General features: G+C 45.1%; 1 protein-coding gene across 2 annotated transcripts in view; it reads right to left on the bottom strand.

Annotated features, from left to right (window-relative positions):
- The window catches only part of LOC149428531 (myotubularin-related protein 11-like), a 136,964-nt gene that overhangs the window by 6,588 nt on the left and 117,200 nt on the right, over positions 1-13,176 (bottom strand). The window contains exon 17 of one of the 2 annotated variants that reach the window (XM_089667294.1): positions 6,038-6,487. The exons of the other annotated variant lie outside the window; for it this stretch is intronic. Coding sequence (XP_089523420.1) covers positions 6,338-6,487 — 150 coding nt within the window. The 3' untranslated portion in view covers positions 6,038-6,337. Of the gene's footprint in view, positions 1-6,037; positions 6,488-13,176 lie in introns of those variants that run through there. 2 annotated transcript variants of the gene reach the window in all.

The following is a 13,176-nucleotide window of genomic DNA, read 5'->3' as shown; positions in this document are numbered from 1 at the left end:
AATTATAATTTATGAGTGTCGTTTTACCTCCAATACTGCTGCTTTCAACACAGTAGCTGCTTTTAACAGAGTAGCTGCTTTCAACACAGTAGCTGCTCTTTACACATCGGAAATATGTGTTTTCTGATGGTCTTAGGGGACCCCTGTGAAAGGGTCGTTCGACCCCCAAAGGGGTTGCGACCCACAGGTTGAGAACCACTGATCTAGACTGACACTGGTGGTGATCAACCTTTTTATAGAATATATATATATATATATATATATATATATATATATATATATATATATACACACTGTACAATGTATATATACACAATATATATATATGTACAGTGGGCAACAGAAATATTGAACACAGCCATTTTTCTAGATAAATATACAGTATATTTAGTATTAATACTAATTAATATGAATGAAATATTATATATTATTAATAGTGTATAATTATATTATTAATATTAATACAAGAATTCTAATTATAATAATGACTTAATTATCATATATTAATATTCTACAATAATAATTATTAATAATATATACACACACTGTGGAAGCACAGAGGAATTGGAATATGTGAAATTGACTCATATTTATAAAGTGAAAAAAATGTCTCAATAACCTCCACTATGTATTAATACACTGCCAGCAAACAGATGATGCCAATATTGTGCTGATATTCCATATGAGACCATAAACCATACATGTTGCCGATGTTTTGTATACCATAAAAACCACACTTTTCCATATAAATAGTTTGCTTTATTGAGCTTTTACATTACTACAACATTTACAAATAATCACAGCATGCCGCTTCAGTGTAGACGTCATTTCCCAAAGAAGGGGTCGGTAGACACTTTACCAGACTCTACTGACAGGTACCAGCTAAAACCTATAAAACGAAATTTGAAGAACAAGTCTAGTCAACATGGATTTTTAAGTTTTTAGCAAAATGGGGAATGGTTTGATCACCACTTCTTTATAGCTGTATAGGACCCAGAAGAAGATGTCTCCTACACCCAACATGACTGTTACCGGAGTTGTCCAAAGATAGAGAATCAACTGCAGAGTAGTTGATGAACAGGTCTGTATCCTCTAGTGCCCGACCTGTGGCCCTTGGGTAGTTGTTGTGTAGCCCTTGGGCTCCTGTGGTTAGTAGTGAAAACACTTCCGGACAGTAATGGCGGTGATCTCTAGCAGTCTCTTGTAACATGTTCCCAGACTATCTGTGCCCAACACTGTGTCTCCAGTCTCCAACCACACCTGTAGCATGTCCACAGACAGTCTTCTGTAGTATTACATATAGTGATCATTATGTGAAGCCCTTCAGTGGTGTCAGGGGCCACAGCTGAGGGCTCCTGTAACTCATAAGTTGACCACCATGGCTCTAGTGGATTCACCAGAGGTTTATAGCCAACACAAGGCCATGACAATAGAAGCTTGGCTGAAAAATCGCACACCATCAAAGAGGTTAATATTCCTCCCTCTGATACCAACAAAGAGGTTAATATTCCTCCCTCTGACACCAACAAAGAGGTTAATATTCCTCCCTCTGACACCAACAAAGAGGTTAATATTCCTCCCTCTGACACCAACAAAGGTTAATATTCCTCCCTCTGACACCAACAAAGAGGTTAATATTCCTCCCTCTGATACCAACAATGAGGCACCATTCCTCATCCTACTGACCATGTCATTTTGTAATGTACTTTTCTGCTCTCATTGACTGCCAAGCCTGAGGCATTATTTACTCCCACTAATGTTGGGGCATTTTCTACTCCCAGTGGCCACAATCCAGCTCACAGTTTGAAGGATAGTAAAGTGGCCCTTTGTTTAGAAAGTTTGGAGACCCCTGCTTTAAACTGATGAGCACAACAAGGGCCTTTAATGCAGTTTTGGGAACTGTAGTTTTTGTTTTGCCATTTCACGGGCTGGCACAATTTAAGGAATGGCATGTTTGGTATCTATTTACTCGGGGCAAGCTCATCTTTTATATTTAACAATAAAATTGGGTGTTATGTTGTGTTTGTGTGCACTAAAATTAAATTTAACGTATTTGTTTCTAAACATTCGCACAAATATTGTGTGACAACATTTTCAGCTAACATTTTTTATTTCTACAGGGATTGCAACTACCACTTTTTTCTTCCACAGGGCCTCTCCTTTCAGAAAATTGCTGAGTTTTAAGTACCGTATTTTTCGCTCCATAAGACGCACCTGACGATAAGACGCACCTAGGTTTTAGAGGCAGAAAACAGGAAAAAAAAATTCTGAACTAATGGACTGCAGACATAGTACAGGAGATGACCAGAGACTGCGGACAGCACAGGGATGACCAGAGACTGCGGACAGTACAGGGATGACCAGAGACTGCGGACAGTACAGGAGATGACTGCTGACCTTTGAGGAGGGGGGGGAGCGGGTACCTGAATTTGACAGGTACCCGCTCTTACTTCCGCGGAGTTGTTCTTTGATCTTACCTGTTCCTCTATCCAGCCGCGCGCTGTCTTCCCGGCTTCTGTAGTGTGGGCGCTCGGCATGACAGCCGGGTGCCCAGTGCGCATGAGCGAGAAGCGCTGCGCTTTGTGATTGGTCCGGCGGCTTCTGGGATCTGTCATGTGTCCCAGGTACCGCCTTACCATTCACAAAAAGCACCGCTTCTTGCGCATGCGCACTTGGCACCCGGTTGTCATGCCCAGTGCCCACATTACAGAAGCCGGGAAGACAGCGCGCCGCTGGATAGAGGAACAGGTAAGATCAAAGAACAACTCAGCGGAAGTAAGAGCGGGTACCTGTCAAATTTAGGTACCCGCTTCTCCTCCCTCCCCAAAGGTCAGCAGTCATCTCCATAAGGTCCCGCTGCAGAGCTGAGCAGCCGGCCCAGTATTCTGACACGGCGGCGGTGGAAATACCGGAAAGGCCGCTCCATAAGACGCACTGACATTTCCCCCCCCTTTTTTGGGGGAAAAAAGTGCGTCTTATGGAGCGAAAAATACGGTAATTTTCCAGCCAAACACTCAGATTTTACCATGTGTATGCAATATTAAAAAAAAAATCGCTTCCCCCTGAAGTGGTTAATAACTTTCATATATAAATATAAAAGTTTGAAGACTTTAAAGGAAGTTCATATTTATAGGGTGTGGGGAGCGATAGTTCCAGCACACAGACGACTTCCTGTCCAGTAAAGAGCACCTGTGACAAGGACTGAACAAAAGTGTTTAATAAAATATTATTACTAATGTGCCCAATGGGAATTTCAGATGTGTACATTTAATATCCCCCCATGCTCTTCCTATGCCATGACTCTCAGCCCAAGGCGATTGGCTTTGATACCCTCTCACCCGCCCCGGCCCATATGCACCCCACTGACAAATAATGATACCCAGCATATGACCCTATCACTGTTTTTATCCAATCAGAAGCCCATGCCAGCAACTGACATCACAAACAGGCCAACCCACATCTCGGGGCCCAGAGAAGGGACAGTAGGGAGCATGATGGAATGTAAAATGCTGGTTGGATAAAGATCTTTTTACAATGATCATATATTTTTTCATCCTAAATGGATTTTAATTAACTTAACTATACATTTTTGACAGGTTCTCTTTCAGCTTCTAAATTAGCAGCTAACATAATCTGTACAGTAAAAGTTAGGCCGGCCATAGATGAATTGTATCTCAGCCAGTTCAGCAGGGATCGTCCGAGATTTGACCTAGCTGTTGGCAGATTGGTTGTACTGAAGTCGATCCATCGATCCACTTCAGTACAGCCACAGCTTGTTGGATTATTTTTCATGAAATCACTGCCAGCGGTTATAACCATCAGCAGCAATCATTGTGTTCTGCAGGCAGGGAAGGTTTTCTGCAGGCAGGGAAGGTTTACTGCTGGCATAGCACAATAGCTCTGCGGTAGGGATTCACCCATCAACACTGACTGTGTTGATGAGAGAATCAAGCTATTTTCTCTCCTACAACCACCTGTGGTGGAAGGAAAGAAAGTTGCATAATCTATGGCCTGCTTTAGACAAACGTTAAATACCCATTTTCTGTGCAGGCAGTGTAAGGGTTTTGTCAGGGAATGAGAAGATCGTTGCGGCGATCGAATCTGCACATGCGTAAAATCTTGACAAAACATACAGGCAGGCAGGCACTAGGACCCAGGCTCGCCTGTCACCAATGACGGCGCCGGGTAAGCACTAGGACCCAGGAGCGCCTGTCAGGAGTCGGGCGGGCTATTTAAACCCAGCTCTTGCAATGCTCAATTGCCCTATGGTCTTATCTGTGTTCCTGAGTTCCTGAGAGTAGATTGTCTGTTGCCGACCCTGATTTGCTGTCCGTCTCCTGTTCTGATCCCTGGCTTTGTCTGACCATTCTCCTGCTTAACCCCGCACGTTCTGACCTCCTGTTGACGAACCCGGCTTGTGACCTGTTTATCCCTCTGCCTGCTGTTTCTGTACTACACCGCCACCACTGTTACCGACCCGGCCTGCCCGACGCTGCTCTAGTTACCTCCTCACATCAGACTCTTACCCGCTATACACCTTCTACCACAGCTGGGTGAACCCAGGGGCCGCGACCTGGTCTGGGCCTGTTCCAAGTCCATCCCCACCATCAGGGGCCCTGGTGAACAAGCAGGTCGGAGCTTAGATTCCGTGCCTTGGGGGATTCCAGTCTGTGGAGTGCTAGAGGCTACCGCGGTTGGATTCCTGACAGGTTTACTTTACTATCTATCAATCTGAGTAGCAGACATCCAAAGGTGCTTACATTTACCTTGTCAGCCCTCCCCTGTTGCCCACTCTGCCATCCTGCCCCCATGTGACCACATGCAGGTCTGGCAATTGGCTACTTAAAGCGGAGTTCCAGTCAGTTCTGTGTTTATTAAAAGTCCGCAGCTACAAAAATTATAGTTGCTGACTTTTAATAAACACACACTTTCCTGTCCCAGGGTCCAGCGATGTGCTCACCCGCACCATCCCTTCTTTGCCTTTTCTCTCCCTGGTGACGGATCCACAACTGTGGGCAGCAGGCTTGCCGGGTGCCCACTGCGCATGCACAAGTCGCACTGCGCATTCTCATTGGTCCAGCAGTCTTCTGGGACCTGTGAAGGTTCCCAGGAGTCTCCAAGAGAAGTAGGGGGCCAAACTTCTGTCTCACTTCCCCGTGGCGATGTGAGTTGGAAGTGGGAGCGGGTACCTGTCAAAAACCGGTATCTGCTCCCCCCCAAAAGGTGACAAATATGGCAGTGGAGGGGGGGAGGAGGAGGCAAATAAGCGGAGCTTCCACTTTTGAGTGGAACTCCGCTTTAAGTGGCAAACACAAAATTTTGACCGCATTCAGGCCTAGCGATTGGCTGCTCGTGCAGCGAGTGCTAAATTTTCAGTACAAAGTGCTTACCTGAAGCTGGAAAGGACAGGTACAGAAACTAAAGGGAGTATCCAATATACAAGTAAAAAAATTTGTAAGAAGTGAGCGCTCCTAAAAAACAGCCGCTAAAACACCAAGAGGTACCAAACACTCAACAGTAATAAATATATATAATAGAGGTGTAGCGCTAAAAAATCCATATAAAACAGATAAGTATGCCAATATGTCCACAGATATTATTTACAAACGTATGTCAGACCATAAACGGATAAAACGTCTGATATAACAGCAGATGAACTTGCGACTCCGACCAAAAGTGAAAAATGCGCACTCACCGGAAGCGCATAGATAATGCGCATATATATCCTCAAGGTATAATGGTCAATCCGGTGAACTTTTCCTCATGGTGCAAGTGGATTCAAATGCTTCCTTAACGGCTTGATGACTGCACCATGAGGAAAAGTTCACCGGATTGACCATTATACCTTGAGGATATATATGTGCATTATCTATGCGCTTCCGGTGAGTGCGCATTTTTTTCACTTTTCGTCGGAGTCGCAAGTTCATCTGCTGTTATATCAGACGTTTTATCCGTTTATGGTCTGACATACGTTTGTAAATAATATCTGTGGACATATCGGCATACTTATCTGTTTTATATGGATTTTTTTAGCGCTACACCTCTATTATATATATTTAGTATCCAATATACAGCCAGAGAGCTAGTTATGTCATTCTATAGAGAGTATAGGCTTACTTTACTTTGTTTTCTTTAAATATTATAGACAGGTAGTCTTTATATGCAAGAGGCAATGATTTCCAGTCTTCTCTCCACCTTTCCGCATTGATTAGGATTAACCGGTCTGGTAGCTAGTTATGTGTCAAGTAATGCTATATGTATAAGTCAGAAGAAATCCATCTGCAGAAATCAGTGAAAAAAGGACGACCGTTCAGCATAAAGTTCCAGTCAGCGGCTGCTATCGGTCAGAAGAAGGGGTAAGGCCATTGGGTTGGCTGGATACTCCAAGTCTCTGATCTTGGCTGTTTGTATGGAGGTTCCTCAATCTGTCTTCAAGAATCCTCAGCTCCTCGACTAGGCTGGTCTCTGGAGGATGGCCCGTGTCATGCTATAATGAAAAGAAGAGTTTAAAGGGGGTGTGTGAACACCTTGTAAAAATACATAAATCAGCGGTGGGCAACTTGAATGTAATAGAGGGCCTCAAAATGGCCACCAAAAATTCCAGAAGGTCACACAGTACCAGCGTGTTTTTGTGCATTGAGGTTCATTGCTTTATGTTAGGCAGCCCAATCAAATGAATGGGCTTTAACACACCAAAACGCAATGCACAATTAACGGAAAGTTGGAGTCATTATTGGTTTCAGTGGCTGAAAATATAAACAGCGTTGATGCCAGTGACTGCAATAATATCCTCCGACATTGGTGTCAGAGACCACAATAATAATCCCCAGCATTGGTGTCAGTGTCTGCAATAATACCCCCAGTGTTGGGTGTCAGGGACCACAATATTAATTCTCAGTTTTGGTGTCTGTGTCTGCAACAATAACCACGGTATTTGTGTCAGGGAACGCAATAATAATCCTCAGTATTGGTGTCAGTGGATGCAATAATAACCCCCAGCATTGGTGTCACTGGCCACAATAATAACCCTCAGCATTGGTGTCACTGGCCACAATAATAACCCCCAGCATTGGTGTCACTGGCCACAATAATAACCCTCAGCATTGGAGTCAGGGACTGCAATAATAATCCTCAGCATTGACGTCAGTCTCTGCAATAATACCCCCAGCATTGGGTGTCAGGGACTGCAATATTAATTCTCAACACTGGTTTCTGTATCTGTAATAATAACCCCAGTATTGGTGACAGGGAATGCAATAATAATCCTCAGCATTGGTGTCAGTGGCCACAATAATAGCCCCAGCATTGGTGACAGTGGATGCAATAATAGCCTCCAGCATTGGTGCCAGTGGCCACAATAATATCCCCCAGCATTGGTGTCATTGGCCACAGTAATAGCCCCTAGAATTGGTATCAGCAGAAGCCATAATAACCCCCAGTATTGGTGTCAGGGACAATAAAAATCCTCAGCATTGGTGTCAGTGGATGCAATAATAACCCCCAGCATTGGTGTCACTGGCCACAATAATAACCCTCAGCATTGGAGTCAGGGACGGCAATAATAATCCTCAGCATTGATGTCAGTGTCTGCAATAATACCCCCAGCATTGGGTGTCAGGGACCGCAATATTAATTCTCAACACTGGTTTCTGTATCTGTAATAATAACCCCAGTATTGGTGACAGGGAACACAATAATAATCCTCAGCATCGGTGTCAGTGGCCACATTAATAGCCCCAGGATTGGTGACAGTGGATGCAATAATAACCCCCAGCATTGGTGTCAGTGGCCACAATAAAATCCCCCAGCATTGGTGTCATTGGGCACAGTAATAGCCCCTAGAATTGGTATCAGCAGATGCCATAATAACCCCCAGTATTGGTGTCAGGGACTACAATAAAAATCCTCAGCATTGGTGTCAGTGTCTGCAGTGATAACCCCCAGCTATGGTGTCAGTAGCAGTGCTGTTAACCCCCCTCTTGCACAGGTGCTCAAAAGGAGTGCTATTTAATCCCTCTAATGTTGGTGGCACTATTTTTTAACCCTGTACCCCCATCCCCTCATTACCCCACCTATTGGTGGCCAGTGCAGTGGCAGAAAAATTTAACCCCCCCCCCAGTCAGCAGCATGTTACCATAATGAGGTCTGAGGGCTCCAAACTGAGGAAGGAAGTCAGGTTGCATATGGTGTCACCCGTATTCCTCTAAAATGTGCCAGTCTGCGATAAATCGTCTGGATTTCAGTCTTTTGCTTGTGCCAGACATTCTACTTCTAAGCTCACTTGCTCACTTTTAATTGGTCAGCACCATGGGTATGGGTGCGTCCCTAACATCAAGACATTGGGGTTGCTTTACTAAAACTGGAGAGTGCGAAATCTGGTGAAGCTCTGCATAGAAACCAACCAGCTTCCAGGTTTTATTGTCAACCCCACTGCCATTCAGACTTTCAGCAGTAATGTAAACAAGGCATATCAGCACCTAGCCAGAATATTGTAACCCTGAGATGGGTAATTAAGCCCCATCAGTCTTGAGGTTGTAGACTCCCAGGAGCAGGGCCCTCCTTATTTATTTATTTATTTCAGGTACTTATATGGCGCCAGCAATGTATGCAGCACTTTACATATATATTGTGCATTCACATCAGTCCCTAACCCTCAAGGGGCGTACAATCTAAGGTCCCTAACCCTCAAGGGGCGTACAATCTAAGGTCCCTAACCCTCAAGGGGCATACAATGTAAGGTCCCTAACCCTCAAGGGGCGTACAATCTAAGGTCCCTAACTCTCAAGGGGCGTACAATCTAAGGTCCCTAACCCTCAAGGGGCGTACAATGTAAGGTCCCTAACCCTCAAGGGGCGTACAATGTAAGGTCCCTAACCCTCAAGGGGCGTACAATCTAAGGTCCCTAACTCTCAAGGGGCGTACAATCTAAGGTCCCTAACCCTCAAGGGGTGTACAATCTAAGGTCCCTAACCCTTCAGGGGTGTACAATCTAAGGTCCCTTACCCTCAAGGGGCGTGCAATCTAAGGTCCCTAACCCTCAAGAGGCGTGTCAGTGTCTGCAATAATACCCCCAGTGTTGGGTGTCAGGGACCACAATATTAATTCTCAGTTTTGGTGTCTGTGTCTGCAACAATAACCACGGTATTTGTGTCAGGGAACGCAATAATAATCCTCAGTATTGGTGTCAGTGGATGCAATAATAACCCCCAGCATTGGTGTCACTGGCCACAATAATAACCCTCAGCATTGGTGTCACTGGCCACAATAATAACCCCCAGCATTGGTGTCACTGGCCACAATAATAACCCTCAGCATTGGAGTCAGGGACTGCAATAATAATCCTCAGCATTGACGTCAGTCTCTGCAATAATACCCCCAGCATTGGGTGTCAGGGACTGCAATATTAATTCTCAACACTGGTTTCTGTATCTGTAATAATAACCCCAGTATTGGTGACAGGGAATGCAATAATAATCCTCAGCATTGGTGTCAGTGGCCACAATAATAGCCCCAGCATTGGTGACAGTGGATGCAATAATAGCCTCCAGCATTGGTGCCAGTGGCCACAATAATATCCCCCAGCATTGGTGTCATTGGCCACAGTAATAGCCCCTAGAATTGGTATCAGCAGAAGCCATAATAACCCCCAGTATTGGTGTCAGGGACAATAAAAATCCTCAGCATTGGTGTCAGTGGATGCAATAATAACCCCCAGCATTGGTGTCACTGGCCACAATAATAACCCTCAGCATTGGAGTCAGGGACGGCAATAATAATCCTCAGCATTGATGTCAGTGTCTGCAATAATACCCCCAGCATTGGGTGTCAGGGACCGCAATATTAATTCTCAACACTGGTTTCTGTATCTGTAATAATAACCCCAGTATTGGTGACAGGGAACACAATAATAATCCTCAGCATCGGTGTCAGTGGCCACATTAATAGCCCCAGGATTGGTGACAGTGGATGCAATAATAACCCCCAGCATTGGTGTCAGTGGCCACAATAAAATCCCCCAGCATTGGTGTCATTGGGCACAGTAATAGCCCCTAGAATTGGTATCAGCAGATGCCATAATAACCCCCAGTATTGGTGTCAGGGACTACAATAAAAATCCTCAGCATTGGTGTCAGTGTCTGCAGTGATAACCCCCAGCTATGGTGTCAGTAGCAGTGCTGTTAACCCCCCTCTTGCACAGGTGCTCAAAAGGAGTGCTATTTAATCCCTCTAATGTTGGTGGCACTATTTTTTTAACCCTGTACCCCCATCCCCTCATTACCCCACCTATTGGTGGCCAGTGCAGTGGCAGAAAAATTTAACCCCCCCCCAGTCAGCAGCATGTTACCATAATGAGGTCTGAGGGCTCCAAACTGAGGAAGGAAGTCAGGTTGCATATGGTGTCACCCGTATTCCTCTAAAATGTGCCAGTCTGCGATAAATCGTCTGGATTTCAGTCTTTTGCTTGTGCCAGACATTCTACTTCTAAGCTCACTTGCTCACTTTTAATTGGTCAGCACCATGGGTATGGGTGCGTCCCTAACATCAAGACATTGGGGTTGCTTTACTAAAACTGGAGAGTGCGAAATCTGGTGAAGCTCTGCATAGAAACCAACCAGCTTCCAGGTTTTATTGTCAACCCCACTGCCATTCAGACTTTCAGCAGTAATGTAAACAAGGCATATCAGCACCTAGCCAGAATATTGTAACCCTGAGATGGGTAATTAAGCCCCATCAGTCTTGAGGTTGTAGGCTCCCAGGAGCAGGGCCCTCCTTATTTATTTATTTATTTCAGGTACTTATATGGCGCCAGCAATGTATGCAGCACTTTACATATATGTTGTGCATTCACATCAGTCCCTAACCCTCAAGGGGCGTACAATCTAAGGTCCCTAACCCTCAAGGGGCGTACAATCTAAGGTCCCTAACCCTCAAGGGGCGTACAATCTAAGGTCCCTAACCCTCAAGGGGCGTACAATGTAAGGTCCCTAACCCTCAAGGGGCGTACAATCTAAGGTCCCTAACTCTCAAGGGGCGTACAATCTAAGGTCCCTAACCCTCAAGGGGCGTACAATGTAAGGTCCCTAACCCTCAAGGGGCGTACAATCTAAGGTCCCTAACTCTCAAGGGGCGTACAATCTAAGGTCCCTAACCCTCAAGGAGCGTACAATCTAAGGTCCCTAACCCTCAAGGGGTGTACAATCTAAGGTCCCTAACCCTTCAGGGGTGTACAATCTAAGGTCCCTTACCCTCAAGGGGCGTGCAATCTAAGGTCCCTAACCCTCAAGAGGCGTGCAATCTAAGGTCCCTAACCCTCAAGGGGTGTACAATCTAAGGTCCCTAACCCTCAAGGGGCGTACAATATAAGGTCCTTAACCCTCAAGGGGCGTACAATCTAAGGTCCCTAACTCTCAAGGGGCGTACAATCTAAGGTCCCTAACCCTCAAGGGGCGTACAATCTAAGGTCCCTAACCCTCAAGGGGCGTGCAATCTAAGGTCCCTAACCCTCAAGGGGCGTACAATCTAAGGTCCGTAACCCTCAAGGGGTGTACAATCTAAGGTCCCTAACCCTCAAGGGGCGTTCAATCTAAGATCCCTAACCCTCAAGGGGCGTACAATCTAAGGTCCCTAACCCTCAAGGGGCGTGCAATCTAAGGTCCCTAACCCTCAAGGGCCGTGCAATCTAAGGTCCCTAACCCTCAAGGGGCATACAATCTAAGGTCCCTAACCCTCAAGGGCCGTGCAATCTAAGGTCCCTAACCCTCAAGGGGCGTACAATCTAAGGTCCGTAACCCTCAAGGGGCGTACAATCTAAGGTCCCTAACCCTCAAGGGGTATACAATCTAAGGTCCGTAACCCTCAAGGGGCGTACAAACTAAGGTCCCTAACCCTCAAGGGGTGTACAATCTAAGGTCCCTAATCCTCAAGGGGCGTACAATCTAAGATCCCTAACCCTCAAGGGGTATACAATCTAAGGTCCCTAACCCTCAAGGGGCGCACAATCTAAGGTCCCTAACCCTCAAGGAGTGTACAATCTAAGGTCCCTAACCCTCAAGGAGTGTACAATCTAAGGTCCCTAACTCACATTCATACATACACATACTAGGGCCAATTTAGACAGGAACCAATTAACCTACCAGCATGTCTTTGGAGTGTGGGAGGAAACCAGAGTACCCAGAGGAAACCCATGTAGGCACAGGGAGAACATGTAAACTCCAGGCAGGTGGTGTCGTGGCTGGGATTTGAACCAACGACCCGAGTACTGCCAGGCAGAAGTGCTAACCATTTAGCCACTGTGCTGCCCTTACTTTCTTGCATTGAACTGTATCGTTTCTGTATTGTCTCCCTTTATATTGTAAAGCGCTGAGCAAACTGTTGGCACAATATGAATCCTCTATAATAATAATGATGTGAGAACATTCCCAAGCCTGGTATTTTGGTAACTAGGTAAAATGGATGTTGAAAAGTTCATCAACAGAGGCTTTAAGCCTCGCTTAGCCCTGCAGGTAAGCCAGTAGACATTTTAGTCTGGGTATCTCTCACTGCAGAACCAAAATCTGCACATAACAGTAGTGCTACATTAATATTAGGAATATATCCGAATGTACTCAATCCAAATCCGGAGCGAAATTGTGCACATCCACCAGCAGGGGGCAGGATGACACAAAACATTTATAGAAGCTATGAATAGAAGAGAGAAAGTGATAAATGCCATTAGCCTTCCTGTCTGTACACCACTAATTAGCACCACCACTGACTGTGCTTATGGTAAAAAAAAAAAAAAAAAAAAAAATTACATACATTTCACAAAGATTCCATCACAAAAATAATTTACTTAAAGGGTCAGTCAACTCAAAGCTGATATTTCGGTGTTTGGTAGACTTTGGATCAGCCTTTCTCAACCTTGTTAACATGAAGGAACTCGTGAAATAACTTTCCAGGCTCAGGGAACCCCTGCTGATAATTACTATATCTACCGCTCACTGTACATTAGTGTGATGATCAGTGGGAATTATGCTCCTCACAATGGGGGTCACTGAAAAAAATTCCCTGCATACAGATAGCTAAAATTGGTGTCAGTTGGAACTTATTGGGAAGTTGCTCATTTCTCAAGGAACCCCTAGCAACCGTTAGAGGAACCCTAGTTGAGAAAGACTGCTTTAGATGGTTAAAAACCCT

Source organism: Staurois parvus, unplaced genomic scaffold, assembly GCF_062004578.1.
Source record: "Staurois parvus isolate SC_StPar_1 unplaced genomic scaffold, SC_StPar_1.0 ptg003158l, whole genome shotgun sequence".
Classification (NCBI taxonomy): Eukaryota; Metazoa; Chordata; class Amphibia; order Anura; family Ranidae; genus Staurois; species Staurois parvus.
This window is presented reverse-complemented; position numbering and strand designations above follow the sequence as displayed.